Raw genomic sequence first — 23,175 nt, 5'->3', positions numbered from 1 at the left:
GGGGGCTGTTCTCACATGGATAGTATGTGCACTTTTTTTGAGGACACACTGTTCCATGTTTGTTCTAAAAGATGCTCAACACCCTCATATTCAACTTACCAAACTATGACGCGAGGGCACCTTTCAAATTATCATTAATTTGCTTCTGGATGCAACTACAGATGACTTAAATGTTGAATAACAAATAGAGGTTATATACATATATATACACACACACATACATGCAAATCCTTAAGTGTCTTGTGTTGTTAAAAGTTGAAAAATAAAGACAAAAATACTTGAAACTTCACGATATTGCCGTCATTCTAAACTCTTGCCAATGCACCACAGAATGGTTTGGTCTTTATTAAAACACATGAAATCACACTCTTAACATCTACCAGAAAGGAAATCTGCTCATCTGTTTTGAGTTCAATCAAATTATTGAAAAAATAAATAAAATGTATTGATTCAAATAAATTAAATTATTTTGATTTCAGTATCTTAAGCATTAGTAGTATTTTAAATCTGACTCTTAAAATTGATGCATTAATCTGATCAATTATATTCAACCTGAATTTCAATGCACAACCCAAAATGTGCTGTATTGTTGCTGTACTTTACAGTAAAAATGATACATTACAACTAAAAACACAGTTCTAGTTCTGATCCTCTTGAAAACCAACCAAATTAACCAAGTTGATTAAACAGCTGAACATTTGGGTGTGATAAAGTGAGTGACCGTTTGGACGTTTGACTCACAGATCAGTCATTCCAGAGGATGTGTGGCCGTTTGCCGTCTATAAAATATGCAAGTTGCTGCAACCTGGTTTGCTTTTTGTTTTTAACATTTCACTTTTAACCCAAAAAATATATCCTGAGCCGTCCGGCAGAACGGGAGCCATCGTAGGAGTCGATGGAAGGACAGTGTATAAAAAAAAGGTTGGAGAGCGCCATCATTGGGTCAGTTTTAAAATGTCAACTAGAAAAGGGCTGCAGTAATGTTTAGGACAGTAGTTTGTAAATTAAGGATTAAATTAGCATGGCTGAAAAGTGTTAATTTAAACAAAAAAGAAGAAAAGAATTGACGCAGAGAAATGAACTGATGAAATCCACACACTGCCTTTAATACTGTACATTAAATACAGATTCCACTTTTTTTTTTTTATAGATCGTCAACGGCAAATCCTTTTTCTGCCTTATGAATCCCATAAGTTAAGAAGCAAATGTAATAGCGTATTTCGGTTTTTCTCTTTTTGTATTTAAATTACCTTGGAGCAAAATCAGAGTTTGTAGGTCCCATATAAATAGGAATGATATATAGAGAAAAAAAAGTGCAAAAATTGAGAATTCCCATCCACTTTATGAAGCAGAAATAGTGAGGGCATATACTGTTTGATTCCAACTCCTTTAACCTCTGAGTTGAGAGGCGCATTCCTTACCATTTCAACAAATACAACAATTTAAAACATGGCGCCACCTCCAGGCTGTAGTATGTATTATCCTTGAGAACTTCCTACTGTAGATGCCACCTCCTCATATCAAAACACTAACAATGTATTCTTCCAATTAGCACAGACTGAAATTAAAATATTGCAGAAGAATTAACTGGAATTTGCAAACCGTATTTGATTTAATCCCCCTTTAATTTCCTGCAAGTCAAGCAAAAAAAAAGAAGAAGAAAAAAAAAACAGTCTGACAATCATAACTTCTTGATTGTTAGATAACAAGAGGTCCTGCTTTTAAATGAATAAGTTGTGGGGCAAAATTATCTACAATTGTACTCGTTTCAAACCTAATTTCTTTTTTGGGGGGTTAGAACCCAGATTCTACTGGATATATGGATCCTGATACTTCACCTTAAACCACGTGGAAGTTTCTAGCACTTCTACTTATGTGCTACTTCACATCCGTGGTCCTCAGATGAGTGTCTGAGTGTTTGTTGTCGGGTGTGTGCGTCCTGTGATCAACACTGCTTCAGTGGTCTAGGGCTGGCGGCGCTCCCTCTTGGTGAGCAGGTAACACTGAATGGTTCTTAGTCGGTCTTTGGCGGGGGCGAACTCCGGCTGCAGCTTCAGCGTGGACTCGTACCAGCGCATGGCTTTCTCAAACTCCTCCTGTCGGCGAGGAACACAACAACCACGTCAGCAACGCGTGACTCGTTATTGACGTTTTAAGGTCGCGGCGGTTGGATTACCATTGCTATGTAGACGTTGGCGAGGGTAAAGTGGTTCACGACGAAGTGCGGGGCGATCTCCACTGCCATGCGGGCGACTGTGAGCGCGTCCTCCCATAGCCGAGCGTTCTGGAAGATGTTGGCCAGGCTGATGAGGGGCACGTCCTTCACAAAACACAAAGAATAGAGATTATTTTCATGTTTCAAGTATAAAGTAATCAGGTGGGTTGACTGTTGGGGACAACGTGCCTTCATGTGATGGGGGGCGTAGTTGAGGGCCTGTCGCAGGCAGTCGATGGCTCTCTTGCCTTGACCTTTCACCCTCCAGTACAGTGCAGCCATGCTGGATAACACCCATGATGTCTGATTCTGCAGTCAGGGATTAAGAAAGGGGGATAAATGTCAAATCTAATATGCATCGAGAGATTTGTGGAGAGAAATAAACTGACGGCTCTGATATGATTTGTCAGATGATGTGAACATGTTTTGTGACCAAGGCTGTCAAAGAATATTCTAAATTTGAGTATGTACTCAACAACAACAACAACAACTGATAACTGAAAATAAATATTGGATTGTGAAAAAACAAACAGCTGCACCATAGCGGCCGTCTTCCTGAAAATAAATTTGCAATATTAGGCCAACAGCGCTTTAAAGAGTTAGCAAGTGTTTATACACCTGAATGTGTTTTTTACATAGCACACAATATAAAGTGTCATCTGATCCTCTCATTCACGTGAAATATTTGATTTATAATCAGAGTTAACCGTGTTGTTAGAAGGAAGCTGTACATTCAGCTGATACTCATTAATGTACGTTACTTGAATATAAAAAAGGTTCTCTGTAACGCGTGAGAGGTCTTACCTTCTCCAGCACTTTGGCGATGCGTGTTCCCACCTGCTCAAAGGACTGAGGGGAAAACTTATCTTTGCCGAGGTTCTGCAGGACCTGTGTGGGGTGAGGACAAGAACACACACGTGTGAGACTGTATCCTCAGAAGTTGTGATTATTTAATAAGATTCAATCATGTCCTTTTTTGCCACATAACACTGACTCTACACACCTGTTGTGTGTTCTTTAAATCAACCTATGATTGTTTTTTTTCATATTAGTTTGCACAAAGCTTATAAAACCTGCTTTAAGTAAGTAAACCTGTTGAATATGGATAATGTATGATGTTGATTTCACGATTATTGTCAAAGGAAATATGACGGATTCATGTTTTTCATATTTCTTATAGAGCTAACAAACTAAAATGTATCATCATCTAGTTAGTTTATAGTGTATATTAAACATAATTCATAATGGTTATATGGGAATAGGATTCACAGACAAAGAGAGAGACAGTAGGTAATATGACTGTCCCAGACGGTTCCCAAAGTAAACAGCAACACGTTGGGAACTAAACCCGGCTGAGTTTAAACTACAGTATTTTGGTCCTGTTTAGGACACAAGCTAGACGTTGACATAAAGGAGTGAATAATTGAGAATGTTTACATTACTTTTGATTGACAACTAACCGCCAGTCTGTTTGTTTTTCATTGTTAAACCAAGTAACACCGTTAGTGCGACTCTATTCTGTTTAGTTATAGAAAGAAAAGCGTGCGTGTTAATCCTTGTAATCTATGGCTTCTGCGTCCGCCTACCTCACGTAGTTGGCTCTCTCCAGTGTAGTGGATGGCGGCCCGATTGGCCACCCCTGCCAGGTGGTCGAGGGTGTGCATACTGGCTGCTAGGTTAGCGTTGCATAAAGGTTCAGCAGCTGGCTCCTGGAGTGGAGTCGCAAAGTCTATGTGTTCTGTGATGCTGAAAGGAGAGACAGGAAAAAGGGGAAGTCAAACATAAGACTGCATTTTGTATTTAATTTCATTTAAATGGGTGTTGATATAGTGTGATGCAAGAACTTCAAAGAGGCTGCAATGCTCCTGTTTTCTATTTCCCAAAACTGAACAGCCATTTTCTAAAAACACAACATATTTAAAAAAGAAGAGTTTTGTGGATATTTATTATTTTTCTGTTGTTCTGAGAGCAAAAAGAAGAGAAGACATTAGAGCTGTTACTTCCAGTGTGTGCTTGGTGAATGTTTCAGTGGCGACTACATTCACAGCTATATTTACACACTATAGTACTTGTGATAATACATCAAATGATGAAAATGTGACCGTGATCAGGACAGGGAGAGTCTTACTCGATGTTCTTGGCAGACACGGCCAACCAGGTGCTCGCTACGGTGGTAAGGTCAACTCTTCGTGTCCGCTGGCACTCCTCCGGCCCTGGCCAGCCAAGACTTGTGTAGTCCCTCCAGCGGCCTGCCCAAAATCACAAATAATAATATTAAAAAAAAACACAAACACAAACCCCCTCTCAGTCTAGCAGCTCGGAGCCAGTGGAGAAAAGTAAATGTAAGGTAGATGTGGTACCTGAAGGGCCAGGCGATGGGATCGTCGGCCCACTTATCTCCAAAACAGAGTGACCTCCGGGCAGCGACTCCCCGTTCTGGCCGTCATCACTGCTGGCGACACTTTCCGTCCCGTCCCCCTTAGCCTTCCTGACCCGCTTTACCTGGAAGGTGATCTGAGGAAGAGAAGTCAAACTCAGTTCCACTGTACACCCCCAGGCCTCACATACTCAAACATTATTCTCCATTGTGGGAAAAGGGAACGGGAATGTAGACTTACCCACTCGGCTCCATCGTCATCCTCACAGTTTCCGAAGCAGGGCCCGCCGCCGGCACGGGCGCCCATGACGCGGTCGTTCTTAAGCACCCGGATACCTCGCAGGTCTCCCCGCTTGCCTCCGACATCGAGCGCCCCCTCGAAAGCTCCCATCAGGTCTTCCTTCAGCTGCCACTCCTCCTCCCCTTCAGCTACTCCACCGCCGAATGGGGTGGCCATTTTAGCTGCTGCTGAGGCAGAGGGAGAAGCTCGCTGTTGTCCAGCTGCTTCACCCGACCCGTTGCTGTCCAAGATGACCTCTGAAGAGTGGAAGGAAATATGATCATGTAAGTAAATAAAAATAGGAGCACAAACTGAACGCGGTTTAGAATCTGATAGATATACATTTCTCAGGGCAGCAAATAAAGCTAACTGACTCAATAACTTTTTGGAAGTAAACAAAAGAAAATGATAATAAAAGGACATCATTGACTAAATAAAGTACATCCAATGCAAGGACACAGCAAATGAGGATAATATAGAACTAAATAATATTATCAGCAAATGAGGATAATATAGAACTAAATCATATTCTTACTCTCAAAGAGCAAAGAGTCCTCCATGGCAGAAATGGGTGGGGCTTCCTGCTTCTCTTCGCTGGCCTCCCATTCCTCCAGCTGTATAGCGATGTCCTTCTCAGCCATGCAGGCAGCGCCCTCTGGATCAACACACGTTAGGAGGAAGCACTTATTATCCAAACATCACCACGAACTTATCAGATGGAATGCAATGGGAATGCATTCACAAGCAAATGATTAACAAGGACAAGAGAAAAGACAGGCGACCAACAAAAAGGTTAAATGTATTCTCAAACACTTTCTATGTATTGGAAGGTATTTTAGTTGTGCATTAAGTGTGTCAGTAAATTTGGAATTAAATGAATATTCTCAAACAATTAGTCCACTCTTCTGTGGGAAATTACAAAATCATGTTATTACAGCCAGGTTACTGAGGACGTTTGGATATTTGAATTAAAAGCAACTTTCTGTCTATAAATATGGTTCTTATTTATTACTACTCGACTACTTCGGTCACTGACCGACATAGTCGGGACATCAGGAAAGCTTTTGCACTAGCTCTTCCTTGGGAACATTTCTCCCCTGGGCAGAAAGTGATGCATTTGTTTGTTTTTTTGGGGACAAACAAATCAGTCCCTTCAGCTTCCCTCTCTCTCTCTCTCTCCACTCTGCTGACTCCATTCACTATCTCAATTTACTCTAGCAAAGCTCCGATTGTTTTCAACTTGGAAACACCGGCTCCTGCAGGGGAGCCATTAGATCCGTGCACTTCATTATTGGATATCACGATCTTAAAGGGGGCCAAGGGAGCCCAATGAAAACACCTACATTAGGTTCAAGAGGCAACATGGATGGCTCAAAAGGTAACCCAGTAGCACTCAGCATTTACAAGAGATAACAAGGAGATGGCAGTGATGAAAACATGCTATGCCATGGATTATAAACATTGCCAGAATGTTGTTATTTATGTTGTTTTTTATTATAAAGATATACATTTCCATAATGGTGTGCCGTGGACCTTTTTCTCAATTGCAGTAGTTAGCTACTACCAAAGACTCTAAAAACTCTATTCATGATGTTGTTGATAAAAAGACAGAGAGCCATTTGTTTGCGTGTAGCAACACCGAAGATCAAACATGTGGGAGGAACAGCAGCAACTATAAAATTATAATATTTATAATATTTAAACCTTTACCCGAACTTAAGGTAGGCGTGTGCTTTAAGTGCTTATGTGACCTCATGTACTCGGCATGCTTAAAAAGGGAGAAATATTTTGCTTTGGAGCGTAAAATATAGTCCCATCTATTTTTGGCATCAGCTATTTTCTGCCAGCTAAATTATTAAGTGGCAACATTTCTCCACTTCAAAGCACTTTTCCCTACACTCCTACTGATTTGGATGAAGAAGAAGGTGAGGTTTATGTTCACATCAGAAGCACAACATACTATTTGTTTCTCACAGCTACTCAACGGACGATATGTGCAAAACCTGTCCAACAGCACACGAGTGCAATTTAAGGCCAATGGGGAATTTCTAGCTCAGCACAGGAAGCTCGTACAGCTGGACAATTTAGGGAAAATAAACAATTACGTATCCATATAATTAGTTATTTGTCCATATTTTGTCATCAGGACAATAAAATTAGACCCACCAGTCAGATTTACACACAGTTCAGATTAAAAAAAATAAAAAAAATAATAATGACTATCATCCCTGCATGTTTGTTAAATATGGCAAGATTTACCAACAAGGAGGTTTGTGTTGAGAAACAAATGATACAGTGCACACAAAACATACATAAAACCTTCACTTCACTTCAATTACCTCTTTAATAGTGTCTCAAATTCCCCTAAATCTCACCCCAGAATAATGCTGATGTTTCGAAACTTCACACTTTTCACAGTTTAGTTGCCCGCTCTGACAAAATCAAGACGATGAACCATATTAAGTCCTAAAATTTGAAGGAAAACCATCCAAATAGGTCGACGTGTACGTTTGATTCACTTACCGGAGCAGGGCTGCCTCTGTGAAAGATTGTAAAGGAAGGGGTAGAACTGCAGACACCGCAGCAGAGGGAGGCTGCTGCGGCACTGTTCACAGCCGGCGAAGGATGAGGAGGAAGAGGAGGAGGAAAGGGCCGTCACCAGGATGTGGCGGAACAAGGCCAGAGCGCCCGTCACGTTGCCCTGGGCCAACTGTACGCTCACCAGGCTGAGCAGGGTGTGGGGCTGAGGGAGGACCGCAGAACAACAAGGGAGCATACGTGAAAATGTGAGTCATATACAGTATTAAGATATTACCATTATCTACTACTACTGCTCACATATATTCTACCTGCAGTTTGGTTGGTTTATCACCAGCATGCTTTGTATAGACCTGTTTTTGGCTTCATTTAACAAGAAGAAGGAAACTTCTCTGTTGATTCTAGTTCATGCTGACTCATTAGTATCTTGCAGGTTCTGCACATTTTTTAAAGCCACACACACTCATGCTTTAAATCTTTCCCACGGGACTCTTTTGGATTGAAATGTGGAGAATCTGCAGGTCACTGGAGAGGACCAAACTTATAGTCATGTTCCTGAGTGACTTTTGACATTTTTTGACATAGTAAGATATACAGCTGGATGCCTAAACCTGACTAAGAGTACAGTGAGTGGCCAAGAAAAGATTTGCTTAGTTAGGCAAGTTTGGCCATGATGTGGCATTCAAATGTTGCTCAACTGGTAATCAGGGCAGGGTATCGTTTGTGACTCATATCGCTGTAAGGATTTCAAACAAAGTACACTTTCCAGGTGAGTCATAGAAAGGCTAAAAAAACAAAGACATAACTTTGTCCAAAACAAAATTCTGCTAACCTGACCTGTATAAGTATCTGTTAACAGTAGATGTAGTAAGTGTACCTGGCCAAATGATCAGTAAAGTAAAGGTAAGACACGTGTTGTGTAAAAGGGTCAAACCTAGGAGTTCATGTTCTTGCCTTTACCTCTGATGCATTGAGGGCCAACGCTTGCTCCAGCAGTGTTTGTGCGTGGGTGGTCAAGCCGTGGTGTAGCAGCAGGTTAGCAGCGTTGGTGAGGGACAAGTGACGGTGGGATGGAGGGGCTGAGCTCAACACTTGGCGCAGGCACTGCAGGGCACGGCTGCCATTGCCTTTGGCCCGCCAGAACAGAGCCGCCTCATTGTGGACCTGCCAGCGGGGTACAGTGGCCTACACACACAAATACACTTCTGTTAGCGCTGAACATCAAGGACTAAAGTTGTGTTCAGACTACAGCATTGGGAGTCATTTAAAGTAATTAGTGATTCATAATTAAGTTCTCAAATCTGATATTTCAAGGAGACCATTACTCAGTTTGAGTGTGAGCCTCACTAATGGTAGAGAAGGCCTGTGACTACCCTTCAGCCGGACTCAGTGGGAGTAACTCTCTTCTATGAAAGATGAAATCAGACTTCACCGGTGATTGACACCCGTGTTGGCAGATTTTGCTAAGCTCAGACGGAAAGAAACCGTTTATCTCTCCCCTCTCATTCACAAAAGATCAGTGGACAAAATATGCGGGAAAAGCATCTCATTTTTAGCCAGCAGAACATCCCTTTTGCAGGATAAAACGACAAATGCATCAAGTCTTTTCAGTTCTTCCAACCTTAATTTTGTGAGAAAGTTGATCACTTGGCCCTCTTACTTGTTTCATAGCTTGAGCTATTCTGGAGCCAATCTGCTCCAGCGTCCATCCCCCACTACGTAACTGCAGTACCTGCAATCAAACATGGTAATATTAATGACAGGATACTCTTCCACACACAGTGTAAAGGCACAGTATTTCATGGTCCGCATCAGGCAGACAAGATACCTGGGAGGCAGAGGGATCTGGCAGCTTCTTCTCTTCCAGAGGCCAGTCTAGTGAGGCGGGCAGAAGGGCTGGGTATGGTTGTTGGGCGGGACCACAGTCTGGCAGAGCGACCGTCAGAGGACTGCTGCTCTCATACAGGAGAGTTGCCACTGGCCTGAAGATACACAATTACACATATGGTACTCGCAAGTCATTTTTCGTCAGTTTTCTCACTTTAATTCAAACCTGTGTTCTTTGCGTTGAAGCTTAAGTGGAACGCATCTATGCTGATACTATAAACCCACGAAACAACCCCCCATACAGGAATGCATACTGACCCGAGGCCCTGTGTTTCAGGTGGAAGGTAGTAAGTTGGCAGCAGGTGAGCAGGGGGAACACTTGGGTAGTCGTGGGCACAGTCAGCCCTCTGAGGCCACAACATCCTCTGCATGTCCTACAGCAAAAACACACTTTGCTCTCATTCTCCAAAACAACAGCATGGTTGAATATTCATGTTGTGTAATTGAACTTTGTAAGTGTGTAAATATTTACACAAATAAATTGGGAGAGAAAGTTACTCCTGACAAAACAGTACAGTACAAACCAGTGACACACCAGAAAATATTTCATATATATATACATTTTTAGGACTGTTTTCACATTAACATGCAAGATAAAAATGTGGTCTCTGAAATTTCAATGTGTGCATTAGCATTGCAGAGGTATCATTTGTGTTTTTTGGTTTAATTTGACGGTGTATTCCGTGGTCACTGAGCTGACAAAAGCCATGCAATCAAACAAACAAAAAACAATGAATGTCATCTTGCCTGGGTGTAATCCTGGTGGCTCCCCCAGAGGGCAGCAGCGGGGTCCTGGTCTCCAGACACAGAGGGATGGAGCTGGGGGCTGGCTGCGGTCTGGTTTGAGTTGCGCTCTGACACAAGTGCCACGCTGGACGCCACTGACACCTCCTCCCCAAACTGAGAACAAAGAGAGGGAACCGAAAGAACTGAGAAACAGAAACCGTTGGAATAGATTTTCACTGGTAACCTGTTTGTATGCTTTAAGTGATGAAAGTTCACTGAAATTGACTGTTTCATACTGAAAGTGGATTTCAGGAAAACACTTGTGCTAGTTAAGTTCATTGTATGATCTCTGCGACTCACCTGGACGTAGTGGACATGCTCAAACAAATCGCCACGGTGATAGCGCACAGGGAGGTCGAAGGGGCAGTAGAGGCTGCGCTGCTGCTGACCCAACCGACACATCTGATGGTTCCCTGCAGCACAAATGACACACGATACTCAGGTGTTGCTCAACACCGCCACGTGTGTGTAGCAATACGCATGAAAATCAAAGCTAGATTAACGTGACAGCACATCTCTGACTCACAGGGTAAGCGTGCCTAATCTAGCCTCTAATGAATTCCATACAAAGATTTATCTTGACTGTTCTGAATTATGAACATCTGGATTTATCTCACAAACAACATGCAGCCAGCACAAGTTGACACACTCTTTCTTGACCTGCTTAAGCAACTCGCTTTTCTTTTCTTATAATGTAATAGAAGTTTATACAGGCGTTGCACACGTCATGATTGCTCTAAGTGTTCTCAGCTCTATGTGCATGGCATCTTACCAAGTTGGGCTTCCTTGGCCATCTGGGTCTCGTGGATAATGTTGCGCAGAATCTGTTCTTCCTGCAGCAGCTTGTGTTTGTCCAGGGCCTCCTGCTGGCGAAGGTAGTGGTCATGCTGCTTCTGGTACTCCTTCAGTTCGTTTAATGTCCTCTGCAGGGATCTAAGAATATCGGGAAATGATGCACAGTAGGGAAACAAAGCATGTCACATGACTATATATCCAAACCACAAGACCTATGTTAAAGCCTTGGTATCTGCACAAAACCACATCTGCATTCATGAACAAAACACTGACACTCTGCCAGCTCTGGGGAATTTCCTTTTACTTATATAATCACACTTCCTTATGGAGGGGTGGACATTTCCTGCACAGGGAAAAATGTCTTGGTTTTACAGTCATCATTAAAAACACCCTATACTGAATGATGTGTTTACATTGTCATGGAAACCTAGACCAATCAAGAAAACCGTTCAGGAACCAAAATATGGTGGACAGTCCCAGTTTCTCTGAATGAATTAGGATTAAAAAGGATTAAAAATATCTTTCTGTTTCTCTATCCGTTTGAAAATGCCTAGATATCGTAGTGAATATCGTCCCCAAACGAAATCCTTACAGTGTGTACAAGTGCTTGCGTACCTGTGCTGGGCTTCCAGACGCTGCTCAAGCTTTTGCTGACAGAGCACAGCATGTTTCCTCCTCAGGGCCTGCTCGAAGCCTGGCTCGGCCTGCAGTGCCTGCTCGTAGCACAGCACTGAGTGGTTGTATTCCCCAAGCATCTGCTCAGTCAACGATAGAAGAGGAGTCAAGCAGACCGTGGATATAGTAGGGGTCAAGCAGTGATTTGTTTCATGTAGCAACCGCACTGTTAACAAAATTAAAATAGAGAAATAGACCAAACAAAAAGAAAGAGTGCCATGCACTGCTGTTATAAAGCTTAGGGGACTCAAACAGAAGGTTTATATTAATATGAGTTTATTCAAATGCAGCTTATTTCATTAATTCCCAACAGCTATTGGTCTGAAGACAAATCACCTCCGTGGTCATGGAGCTATATATTTCTGGGGTTGAGACACAGCGTGTACAACTGGATGGTGTCACATAAAGCCAGTTTACACGCTCATTTTAAACAAATAAAAAGGCGATGGCAGATGATAGCCAGTGGGATCCCATTGATCTACTAAAGCATCTCATTGATGCTACGAGATATTTTGCTTTCAAATTGTCCTCCATGTCAGACTACAAAAGTGTGTAAACTATCTGGCTTTATGTTTACTTTAGCATGCACACTATTGAACTTGTGGTCTGACGTCACAATAAATGGTTAACTAGAAGGTAAGTCTGTGGCTTCTGCAGGGGAATGATTTCCTTTGTTTTTTTTTTAAACTTACAGCATAAATGTTTCCTAAGGTGTAGTGGCTGGTGAAGAGATCTGAGGTAAGGTCCAGGGCAGCGTGGGCAAGAATAGCAGCATCTGCTGAGAAATGGGCGCGGTGCAGGACGTTGGCCATGTTGACCAGGGCTATATCCTTGTGCTGCCTAGACATACAACACACACACACACACGCGCACACACACTGTGAGAATGTGAACACCTGTGAGCAGCCTCATACAATAAACAGTGCACTCCTGCAGTGGCCTTCGGACCGACAGTACCTTGGGGAGAAATGCAGAGCACGCACCACACAGTCCACTGCCTTCTGAGGCTCGTTCTTCATACGCCAGTAAAATGACGCCATGTTGTACAGCACCCAGGACGATGAGTTCTGCAACACACAATCGTAAAGATGTGCACAGACACACACACACGTTTTCTAAACTGCCAGCATTTAGGCCTCAATGAAATCCTTGTTTTTCCCCTCCAACATAGTTCTGCTGCATTGAACAATGGACCTAAATCTGAGTCTAATTGGGCTGACTTGCTAGCACTCTGAATATGTCTGGGCTTGTCCTGACTATTTGTCTATTGCTCCAACATCTTGGTATCACTAACCAGTCTAACACAGTACACAAAATCCTGAAAATATGGGTCTGCTCCCCATTAGCAGATATAATGGATTTGCCATGCTTTATCATTTCTATAAAACAGATGTGTTTTTTTTTCCTGTGCACATTCCGCTTTTGTCCAATATCTGCAAACGGTCTTAAACATGTGTATAGCTTCGTAAGGCAGACCTTACCCTCATCAACGCTTGATGGATGCGATGGCCCACCTCATCCACACTACGGCCCAGCCTGTGAGACAGCGAACTAAAAATCGGATCCTCCTTAGAAAGCAGCGGGGAGGTCAGGTTTGCCCGCTCCTGCACACCCTGGAACACACAGAAGGGTCAGTTACTGTGATGAGTCACACAAAGGAGACATCTCTGTTGTGCACATAATAAGCATGCCACAAATGATCTCACTTGACAGCAGGGCTTACTGAAATTCTCAAGTATTTCACAACTACATACACAGCATACCAACTTCTAAAGTATCTCTGTGACTATATGACATCAAACAGGATATACTGGTGAACTCTCATTAGACTTTTAACCTGATAAAGCAAGTCAAAACAATAAATAACAGCATAATAATAATTTAGATTTATAACGTGTTCGTATATGAATATATATGAAAGGGTGGTCTGCAAAGGTGGGTTTTTGATGACAATGTTGTGGGCCTTTTTGTTGAGGTTTAGCATTGAGTTCTATGGAGAAGGGGGCGAGGACTGAGGACCGTCTTCCCAGGTTCAGTGCTTGGTCCTCGGGAGGGGGCTGTGCTAGTGGGTAAGTCACAAAGACAGTGGGGGAGCCAGGTTGTTGACGGCCTTGTAGGTGGTGAGTAGAATCTCTAAATGAATCCTGTGATTAACCAGGAGCCAGTGAAGGTCATGGAGGATGTGATGTGATCACTTGAGTGGGTACATCAGTTGCCTTCAGTCAGTCGGGGGGTTGTTTTGAGGGTCCGTCCGTCCGTCCGTCCGTCCTTCCTTTCACTATTTTTTATTGCTAAATTGGTCACAGAATATACATTTCCTGCAACACAAAGCTGTGCTTTATGTTACAAAAACAAAACCATCTTCCCTCTGAGCTCTTCTTCTTTTTAGTTCTGGATTATTGGGATGCAATTTATCGACATGCGGCTGCCTCAACTCTAAGCCTTTAGAGTGCATTTCCCATTAAGCTCTTAGGGTCATTACTGAAGATAATTACAATAATCACTTCTACATTTTATTTGATAAGGTTGGCTGCGCTTCCCCTTCCTTAATAAACTTTGGTGTTCATAAATCTGCAACGTCTTTGTCAGAAAATCTTTGGTGCTCTTGAACTCTGTCCATGCGTAACTTGCCGGAGGGACTAGCTGATGCTTCAGTAACTCTGGACCAGAAGTGACCTTGCTTTAGCTGTTAGTGCACCGATTAACACGACAACTCTGCAAATCCAACAAATCAAAAACACTTATATCCACACTTCAAGACTGGCTTTGACATTCACCCCATATCTGCCTATGACTGATTTAACTGTGATCCCATTTTCTGGTTGTGTATTATTCTCTCCTGCATGTCTCTGTTTTTACATCATTTAAATTATTTCCCACTGAAACTGTAAACATGGCGTTGCTGTAAATGTCAGCTGCACCAAAGTAAAGGATAAATACATTCCAAACAGGACGCTTACATTGGATGAATACAAATAGCTTAATCTTATTTAAACAATAACTGTTGTGGGAAGCACCTGTGACTGATGAGTCCCCCCCACCCACAACAAAATATTCATAGTGTGTGCTGAAGGCAACTAAGTTGGTACTCATTATCATGAGTCATTCCCATCTTGTTCCCTTCTGCACAACCACTTAGCATATTGGCCTCTACTCACCCTGAGATGCTGGAAGGCATGGATACTATACGGTAGTTCAAACACTTTCGCACAGTCAAGCTTTTCTAGATCTGGGGGCAGAGCTGACCGGGAATCCACATAGTCTTCGGGGCTATAGGAGGAGAGCAGAAAAATCTCTTTAAGATTCACAATTTCTTCATTATCATGAGAGAAAACACAATTTAAATGATCCGTTACACCAGCTTCACAATGTACAGGGAAGCGCCACGCTGTGTCAATTAACACGGCAATCGGTAGCCTGGCTGTTTACACCAGAAGTGTATTTTTCCACACCGGTGAACAAGCGATTCTGCTGTTTTCTGCTGTTTTCTGTAGAGCTAATCTCTGTTTGTCGGTCTGCTTGTGTAGCTACTCATCATCGCGCTCCTTCTCCGTTTAGACACAGCTGACGAAAACGTGGACTAAAGAGGTTATTTTAAAAAAACAAATCACACACAGCAGTGACACTCTGCTATTTCAAATAAATATGCTGCATGGATTTTGAAATGTTATCATGTGGGAGGGGAATCCATGTAATTGAAACTCCAGGAGAACAGCGGGGGAGAGAGGAGGAAAATTAAATATATTATCAGTTGCCAGAATGAGATCCTTATTTATATAAATTTGTAGTAGATTATCACGGTATTTTCTTGCCAGTTTCTCTCGTGACATGCAGAGAAGGTAGACCAGACGGTGAAACTATCATTGAAGATTGCAAGCCGGCAGCGTTCCGTGTGAACCGTCCATTCTACATGGACGCTGAAAGGTCAAAGGCTACGGTTCACCGAAAAATGCAGCGCTTCCGCATCCAGTGTGAACCCGCCGTTAACCACCGTAAAGATAACATGGATGCTGGTAAGTAGGTGTTTTGTCGAGGAGAGCTTACGTGATGTCTTTGCTTTCCAGGGAAATATAAGTGCCATCATACAGGTCCAGGTCTCCAAGGGGGACCTTAGCCATGACACAGTCTGCATCCTCTTTGTAGTGTCTCTGCTCGAGCCCCGTGTCTCTGTCCTCGTTCTCCTCGATGTGAATCTTCTGCGCCACTAGCTGCTTCTGCTCAACGACAAGCAAAGGACAATTAATAAAAGCTGCGGTAGGAGAATGCCCCCTCCCCTTCCTGCAGGATTGACATACTGTAATCTCTTTACTGCACAAACTAATCTGAAGTCAAGACACTCTAGTTGTTAAAGAGTGATTAACAAAAAAAAGAGAAACACACGACACTTGATTAAGTGAGACCACCACACACCTCCAGTTTCTTGAGGTAGTTAACGCGAGTCTCTTGCCTCATAAAGATCACAACATCATGTGGATGCTTCAGATTCAAAGGGGAGTCAACCTGAAAACCAAAGCGAGTGCGTTAGGAAAAGTAAACACATTAATGTGAGTCACAGTGAGTGCGAAAACAGATTCAAACCGGCGGGTTAATCTAAGGTAATGACAGTCGTACGGAGTTAAAAGTCTAATCGCAATGTAAGCATTGGAAACTCAATAGAGTTCCTCTCTGAATGAAGGCAGCAGTTTGCTGACAGCTGTCACTTTAACCGACGTCAGAGTTCAAATCCATGGCGTGACAAATAAGCGGTTGACATGAGGGGCCCTGTAATACACTGGTCATCTTGACCTCACACACCTTAACGATAACGTCAGATTTGAGGTGGCTAGCGTAAAGCTAACCGACTTAGCCAAATATAAATATGTGTAATTACACTTCCTCCCCGTACGCGACGTTACCGAAGCCGGCAAAAACCGGGGTCTTCTCAAGATGAAATAAACTACTAACATTACGTTAACGAACCACATAGCGAAAAAAAAACGTTACCGTTAAAGGGCTAACGAAAAATAGCATTACAAGCTAGCCGCCGTAACGTACGCGCTAGCGGGTCAATGAGCTAGCGTTAACTGCCGTACTTGTTGTTGGATTTTCCCGTCCTCTGTGACAACCCAGTGGGTCGTAGCTCCGCCGGAGTCCACTATGAGTATGCAGAGAAGGATGAAAAGCTTCCCCTGGGTTGACGTCTTTCGCGAATAGTGGATACGACCGGGCAAAGACTCAGGACAGATTTTCCTGAGGTCCGCCATTTTTCTGTCTCATTTTGCTCTGTCTGTAGTGGTGGTGTGTGGCAACGCTACAGTTCGGCCTCCAGCCACACGGGGGCGCTCGCATCCGAGACTGGCACAAAAAACACACTCAACAGGTTATCTTTGATGACGTCTGGAAAGGAAAACAGGAAATACTGTAGAAACGAAAAGTTCGAGACGATTTCAAGGCAAAAGGTGGGTATTATAAAAGTATAATATCTACCACCACTCAGTCACTACGTTAGTGCTCTTTTTTATTATTATTAATATTATTTTTGGCTGAAGAGGACGTGTGTTTGCTGCTTTGGTCAGTATATTTTTTTTAAATATATTTTTTTTATTCGCTCATTAGCACAGTCCGGTTCAAAGTTGCAGTTCCGCATCCAGGGGCATGACTAACTTAACGTTGCTACATCAAGTGACAACATTGCCAAGCCTATTTATTGTGTCTGCTATGGAATAACTGGCGTCTCTGCGTTAAGTAGGTACCACTTTAATCATGCTAATTATGAAAACGGATGACTTAAACGTTACTTCCCGTTATGGGTGTAGCTCTAACTTTACCTACATTTTAGCAGGAGTTTAAGTGTGTGTAGCTAGTGGATAGCAGCATGAGTAATGTGGTTTCTAGCTACACAGATGCAGCTGTATAGTTACTTTAATGACTATTCAAGATGTATCACTGACTGTATTGCCATTTCGTTTTTGGGTGAGCTCATGTTAAACAAACCAAAACAGAAACCCGAAGACATCACATAACCTCACTGACACATAAAACGTGGGCTTTGAAACATTTGAATCAATTAATTGAAAACAAAAATATCAACTGATTATTCAATAATGAAGCTGATTGTAATTGGCAGCCTTGAAGCATTCCAGTATGGATCATTTTAACACCACAAACCATCTATGTTTACTATTGTGTACATAAGTATTATGTGATATATGTTCGTCTGTCATGTTGTGTGTTAATGGATCTATCTATCTATCTATCTATCTATCTATCTATCTATCTATCTATCTATCATCTATCTATCTATCTATCTATCTATCTATCTATCTATCTATCTACGATGCTTTATGAATTAAGGAGTCTGCTATATTTTTTTTCTTTTCTTTGCCTTTTCAAAAGCAGAAGGAAGATGAAAAGATGGTTATTATGGTGAGATGAGCCCTGTAAAATCAAAATTGTATGTAGCCTAATGGTGTAATTTTCAGCAGAGGATGGAGCAATTTTTTTTTATGCACTTCGCACCACTTTGTCCAGCTGTTTCCTTTGAGCTTAGGTGAAATAAAACCTTTTCAGCCGTCTTACGTAGCGAAAAGGAAATAATTGCTGATGCCGACTTGGAATATCTACATACATTATAATAATTCTTTATTTCTTTTGCCACTTTCTGCCTCTCTCTCTCCACAGATGGCTTCCTTTGAAAGCAATAAGGCGAGTTTGGAGGAGGACAGCTATGAAGGAGCTGTCGGTGGGGAGCTGTCCGGCTGTGCGTTGGCAATGCTGGAAAAGGAACGGGAATCCCTTTTGAGCCCTTCAGAGGGCCCTGGCACCTTCATCAGCAGCAACTCCACGAGTCTTCAGGCCGCCGCCCCCCTCCAGGGCTATGATGTAGAGTTCGACCCAGCCCTAGAGAGTAAATACGAGTGCCCTATCTGCCTCATGGCTTTGAGGAATGCCATTCAAACACCTTGTGGTCACCGTTTCTGCAAGAACTGCATTGAGAAGTCCATTCGGTATGCTATTGCTCAGCTCTCTTAAAAAAATAAATGTGCTCTGCATCCAGTGTGTGTCTAAATGATGCAACACTTTCACTCACATCAACATTCCTGCCCAGAATTAAAAAGCTCCCTGTAGAATCTTGATATTCTTAATGCGCTGCAGAAATGATCCGTTTCCTTCCTCTTGTGAAACAGGGATACAGGACAGAGATGCCCCGTGGACAATGAGAGGCTCCTAGAAGACCAGTTGTTTCCCGACAACTTTGCCAAACGGGAGATTCTGTCGCTAACCGTTCGCTGTCCGAACTCTGGCTGTGCGGAAAAAATGGAGCTCCGACATTTAGAGGTGAGCATTTTAAGATTGATTGAGTGATTTTGAATGCAGGTCAACCAAGAACACGAAAACAGAACAGCATTTTCGTTTAAAAGTAAGATTTAAATGATATTTAGCTCTTTTATACAGTGTAAACCATAAATAATCACAATAACATTCATGTAATGTATGGTTTACATCCATCACTACTTAACTTTAGCATTTATATTCAGAAGCACAGACATCCTCACATTGTGCAGCCTTGTTTTGGCTTGTAGGTGCCAAGTAAAGAGCTGCATCTTCCTCTGGTGTGGACAATGAAATTGAACCACTGCTGTCCTCCTCCAGAATAAAATTAACTGTATTGTTTCCATGTCTTGTTTTTTTCCTCCCAGAATCATTTGGCAAACTGCCAGTTTGCCACTGCGCCTTGCCCACAGTGCCAACAGTCTGTGAGGAAGAGCCACCTGGAGGAGCACACAACTGTTGAGTGCCAAAGGAGGCCGGTGTCATGTCCAGATTGTGTGGCGTGCTTTGTTTACGAGGAGAGCGAGGTAATGGGGACTCACTTAACTGTAACTAATTGCTCCTCTTGCAGAATAGTTCTCAGAGGAGACTTGCACAGCTGCAGTGTGTATTTGGGCGGAGGATTAGTCCCCTAACAATTTTGTTTGCTACTTCAGCTTCATGAGCAGCAGTGTCCCTTTGCCAGTGTGACGTGCCAATACTGTGAGATGGATCTCATCAGAGACCAGGTGAGTTATAATGATGTCTGACCGTGGAGGGAATAAAAGGCCTCTGGCAAATCAGTGTTTTGCAGTTGTGAATTTTAAGCCATTTGAGGTAACTTCCCCTTTTGATTAGACAACGGAGAACCATTCCACACCCGGTCACGGTGCGAGTCACAGCTGATCTGTGTTTTCTGCAGAAGTGCAATAGATGCTGGTTATTTCCAGGGTTGCCTTATTAATTCTGTGAAATCCTTTTTTTTTTTTTTTAAATCCTGATTTGATGAACGGATACAAATGAAGCTGATGCCATTTTTGTTCCAGATGGAATCTCACTGTGATACAGATTGTCCAAAAGCACCCATCGCCTGCAACTTCAGCACCTTTGGATGTAAGGAAAGGGTAGGTGATCAAATGAAAATGTTTTACACGCAACTACACCTTATTCCCATGAGCCCTGCAGAGCTGACGTCACAATTACTGTCTGTCCTCTGCAGATGCAACGCCACAACCTGGCTCAGCACATGCAGGAGTTCACACAGATGCACATGCGATACATGGCCGAGTACCTGCGTGGCCTGAGCCTCAACGGCGCCGCGCCCAAGTCCCTGTGGGCGCTGGGGCCTTCGGTTTCCACCGAGGATCAAGGAGCTGGAGCCGCAGCGCCGGCGTCTGCCTGTAGTGGGCCCCGAGGAGCCGCGAGCTGCAGCGCCAACTGTCAGCCGAGCGAGGAGATGCAGAGGCTGAGGGAGATGGACGGACGGCTGGTGAGGCAGGATCACCAGCTGCGTGAAGTCATCATCCTGAAAGAAACACAGGTCAGTTTGTATGTTTGTATCATAGAATCTATGATGACATTTTTGGATGCATCTTGCTTGGATGGCATGAGTTTAATTTCTCATCAGACAGTGCATACATTTAACATGAAGTTATAAAAAATAAATTAACTTCTAGTTATTAGGTTGCAATATAATATGTAATTTATAAATAATTTCTTGACATACATCATGAATTCATGCAGAACTAGTTCAGAAGGTAAATTATTGTTCAATGATTGTTCATAAAGGCGATACTTTTATACTTTTTAGTATTTGCTATTTTTTTTTCATTAAACTGTAGTCACTTGGGGGAAAGTGTCAAACTATAGCTCTATTAAAAATCCATGATGCTTTAGCCATTCATCAGAGCACAGAGCTATATTTTTCTTGAGCTTGAGGTGGGTCTCTATTTCTTTCACAGATGGTTGTTCCCTTGTTTTAGCAGCTGTACACGTGTGAAGAGAGACATTTTAACTGTGTGCACAGGAGGCGTTTCAACGTCTGATGGAACCAATCTGCTTCTATTTGAATCAATACAGCTGTCTCTCGCTTCAATATGTAAATATGGCCCAAAACTTACTTTAACTACTGACTTTTTTTCTATTTTTTTTTGTTTTTGTTTTTCATGCGTAATTACAGTAATTGCGTCTTGGGCTCTCGAGCGCTGCCGAAACACAGGGGGCCTACACTGATTACTGTGCCTGAACACATCATGTGTAAACACAGATGTAGCACCGAAGCTGCTCTGATGACTCGCTGCTGTGTCGTCTCCTCTACAGGCTGGCCAGCTTGCGGAGATCAGGCGCCGAGTGTCGATGCTGGAGGAGACGGTGAAGGAGCTGGAGTCCCAGCAGTGTCACGGCATCTTCATCTGGCGCCTCAAAGGTTTCTCCGCTCACCTGCGGAACCAGGAGGCCGGCCTGCCGGTGGTGGAGCACAGCCCCGGCTTCTACACGGGCCGTCCCGGCTACAAGCTGTGCCTGCGCTTGCACCTGCAGACCCCCAACGCGCCGCGCTGCTCCAACTTCATCTCCCTCTTCGTCCACACCATGCAAGGGGCTTTCGACGGGCAGCTCACCTGGCCGTTCCAGGGCACCATCCGCCTCGCCATCCTAGACCAGGGCCCCGAGGGCCAGCACCACATGGAGGTGATGGAGACTAAACCGGACCTGCAGGCCTTCCAGAAGCCCACCATCCAGCGCAACCCCAAGGGATTCGGCTACGTCACCTTCCTGCACCTGCATCAGCTGAGTCAGAGGGCGTTCGTCAAAGACGACATTCTGCTCATCCGCTGTGAGGTGACGCCGCGATTTGACAGTGTGCTTCACCGCGAGGGGCCAACAGTGCAGCCTAGAGGACCCGAGGCCTCGGTTTCGAGGGACTAAAATCAAACTCGTAGGCTTAAGATGTCAGCACGTTACGCCCCCTAGTGTTTAAATTCCGCACAGTTCCTTTGAATTAATTGGAGGTGGAGGAAAATTAGATTTTCACACTGCAAGTATGGTATTTATTTGTTTACCACCTTTTTAAAAATGTCAGTGTGATTTTTGTTTTAATAAATATATAGAGTACATCCCTTTTTTTAATGTATTTGAAATGTATGTAGTCACATGGTACCGATGATCAGCACGCTTCATAAAATCAACTTTTGTAAATTGTTTAATGTTTAATCAGTTCAATATCTCAATGTGTACGTGCTGCCTGCAGACTGAATATTACTACAAGACTTTGCACCTTCTCTTCTGGTTGTTGCAGCAGTGAATGTTAAAAGGTGCCAATTTTGAAATTCAGAGCATTACCGTATTAGCTATGTAAGGATATGGTGTAGTAACGTCTTCCCGGGCAGAGAACGAAGCCACTGTCCCTCTGTGTGTGTTGTGATCCCAGCTTCTCTGTGCTTTGCTCACGTAGACGGTCCAGCTCCACGTTAGTGCATGTGTGTGGCCCTCTGGCGAGCTACTCGCCACCTTAAGGAAAACACTGTTAGCTCTGTCGTCACTGTTGCTTTTGTTTGCACTGTTCGCGCTGTCAGCACTGTTAGCTGCTAGCTGCCACCACAGCCGTCGCCATGTGGAGATCATAGATATGCTCTGAATTTTGAATGTAGCATCTTGAAAGATGTGTTAAGGCTCGGTTATGCTTCCGCGTAGTGATAATGCAACGGCCACGCAACGGCCACGCAGTTGCTGGGAGACCGTGATGGTTCTGCGTTGGGTTTACGTGTCGAAATGCAATTCAATGCCACACCGGTAAAGGGCGCTATGTTTTTTGTAAAGACTGACCGACCGTCCGAGACTCTTGACGTATATCGTCGTTAGCCTCGTTATAGCCTATTTGTTTACTTTCCGGCTTTAAACGTCCACTATTTTTCAGAACTTGGTGTTTTATTTCTTTGTGCAAAAGCGAGAAGGTGCAAACAATAAAACGAGGTGCAACCAATAAAAGTAGCCTTTTAAAAGTTTAAATGGCGGTGTTTATGAGTGGAAACCGGAAAAGCGGTCTCCAGCGGATGTATTTAGCGGACCAATCACAGCCAATGCCGCTGCGTTGGTGTTGCGTTGGCGTTGCGTCGCCTCGACGCGCGTCTAGGATTTTTGGGAGGTGCACGTCAGGCCCTTGCGTTGGACGTAAGGGGGTCCGCAAGGACGTAAGGGGTCCGCAAACCCCCTTGCGTTGTGTCGATGCGGAAGCATAACTTGGGCTTTAAAGCTTACCCTATGGAGTTTTTTGACCACTAGAGGTGCTGTGGAGTAATATTTTGACAAGCAGATCTCAGCAGCGGATTGCATTTT

The 23,175-nt window shown here is 43.3% G+C and overlaps 2 protein-coding genes across 4 annotated transcripts; one reads left to right on the top strand and one right to left on the bottom strand.

Moving 5' to 3' along the window:
• Nucleotides 1–1,085: 1,085 nt before the first annotated feature.
• On the bottom strand, nucleotides 1,086–16,818 carry ttc17 (tetratricopeptide repeat domain 17). Its single transcript, XM_084016518.1, has 25 exons — nucleotides 16,626–16,818; nucleotides 15,964–16,053; nucleotides 15,598–15,767; nucleotides 14,712–14,823; nucleotides 13,035–13,166; nucleotides 12,511–12,620; nucleotides 12,246–12,393; nucleotides 11,494–11,633; nucleotides 10,856–11,016; nucleotides 10,384–10,496; nucleotides 10,045–10,197; nucleotides 9,556–9,671; nucleotides 9,239–9,392; nucleotides 9,071–9,142; nucleotides 8,371–8,595; nucleotides 7,396–7,615; nucleotides 5,408–5,527; nucleotides 4,834–5,129; nucleotides 4,576–4,729; nucleotides 4,344–4,464; nucleotides 3,802–3,961; nucleotides 3,020–3,103; nucleotides 2,405–2,524; nucleotides 2,177–2,320; nucleotides 1,086–2,096 (listed from the first exon to the last, which is right to left on the bottom strand). The coding sequence occupies exons 1-25, from the start codon at nucleotides 16,794–16,796 to the stop codon at nucleotides 1,965–1,967; spliced, it is 3,618 nt and encodes a 1,205-aa protein (XP_083872644.1). The 5' UTR covers nucleotides 16,797–16,818; the 3' UTR covers nucleotides 1,086–1,964.
• Nucleotides 16,819–16,922: 104 nt separating this feature from the next.
• Nucleotides 16,923–21,954, top strand: traf6 (TNF receptor-associated factor 6; the record flags this gene model as incomplete). Of its 3 annotated transcripts, none has more annotated exons than XM_084016569.1 (8): nucleotides 16,923–16,991; nucleotides 18,214–18,539; nucleotides 18,720–18,870; nucleotides 19,233–19,391; nucleotides 19,521–19,592; nucleotides 19,890–19,967; nucleotides 20,063–20,383; nucleotides 21,163–21,954. In XM_084016569.1, the coding sequence occupies 8 exons, from the start codon at nucleotides 16,923–16,925 to the stop codon at nucleotides 21,766–21,768; spliced, it is 1,782 nt and encodes a 593-aa protein (XP_083872695.1). In that variant the 3' UTR covers nucleotides 21,769–21,954. The 3 variants fall into 3 exon arrangements, with proteins under 3 accessions (XP_083872695.1, XP_083872696.1, XP_083872697.1); XM_084016570.1 differs by having other exon boundaries at nucleotides 16,962–17,103; XM_084016571.1 differs by lacking the exon at nucleotides 16,923–16,991 and adding an exon at nucleotides 17,156–17,277.
• Nucleotides 21,955–23,175: the final 1,221 nt, after the last annotated feature.

The sequence above is a fragment of the Eutrigla gurnardus genome, assembly GCF_963514095.1.
Source record: "Eutrigla gurnardus genome assembly, chromosome: 1".
NCBI lineage: Eukaryota > Metazoa > Chordata > Actinopteri > Perciformes > Triglidae > Eutrigla > Eutrigla gurnardus.
This window is presented reverse-complemented; position numbering and strand designations above follow the sequence as displayed.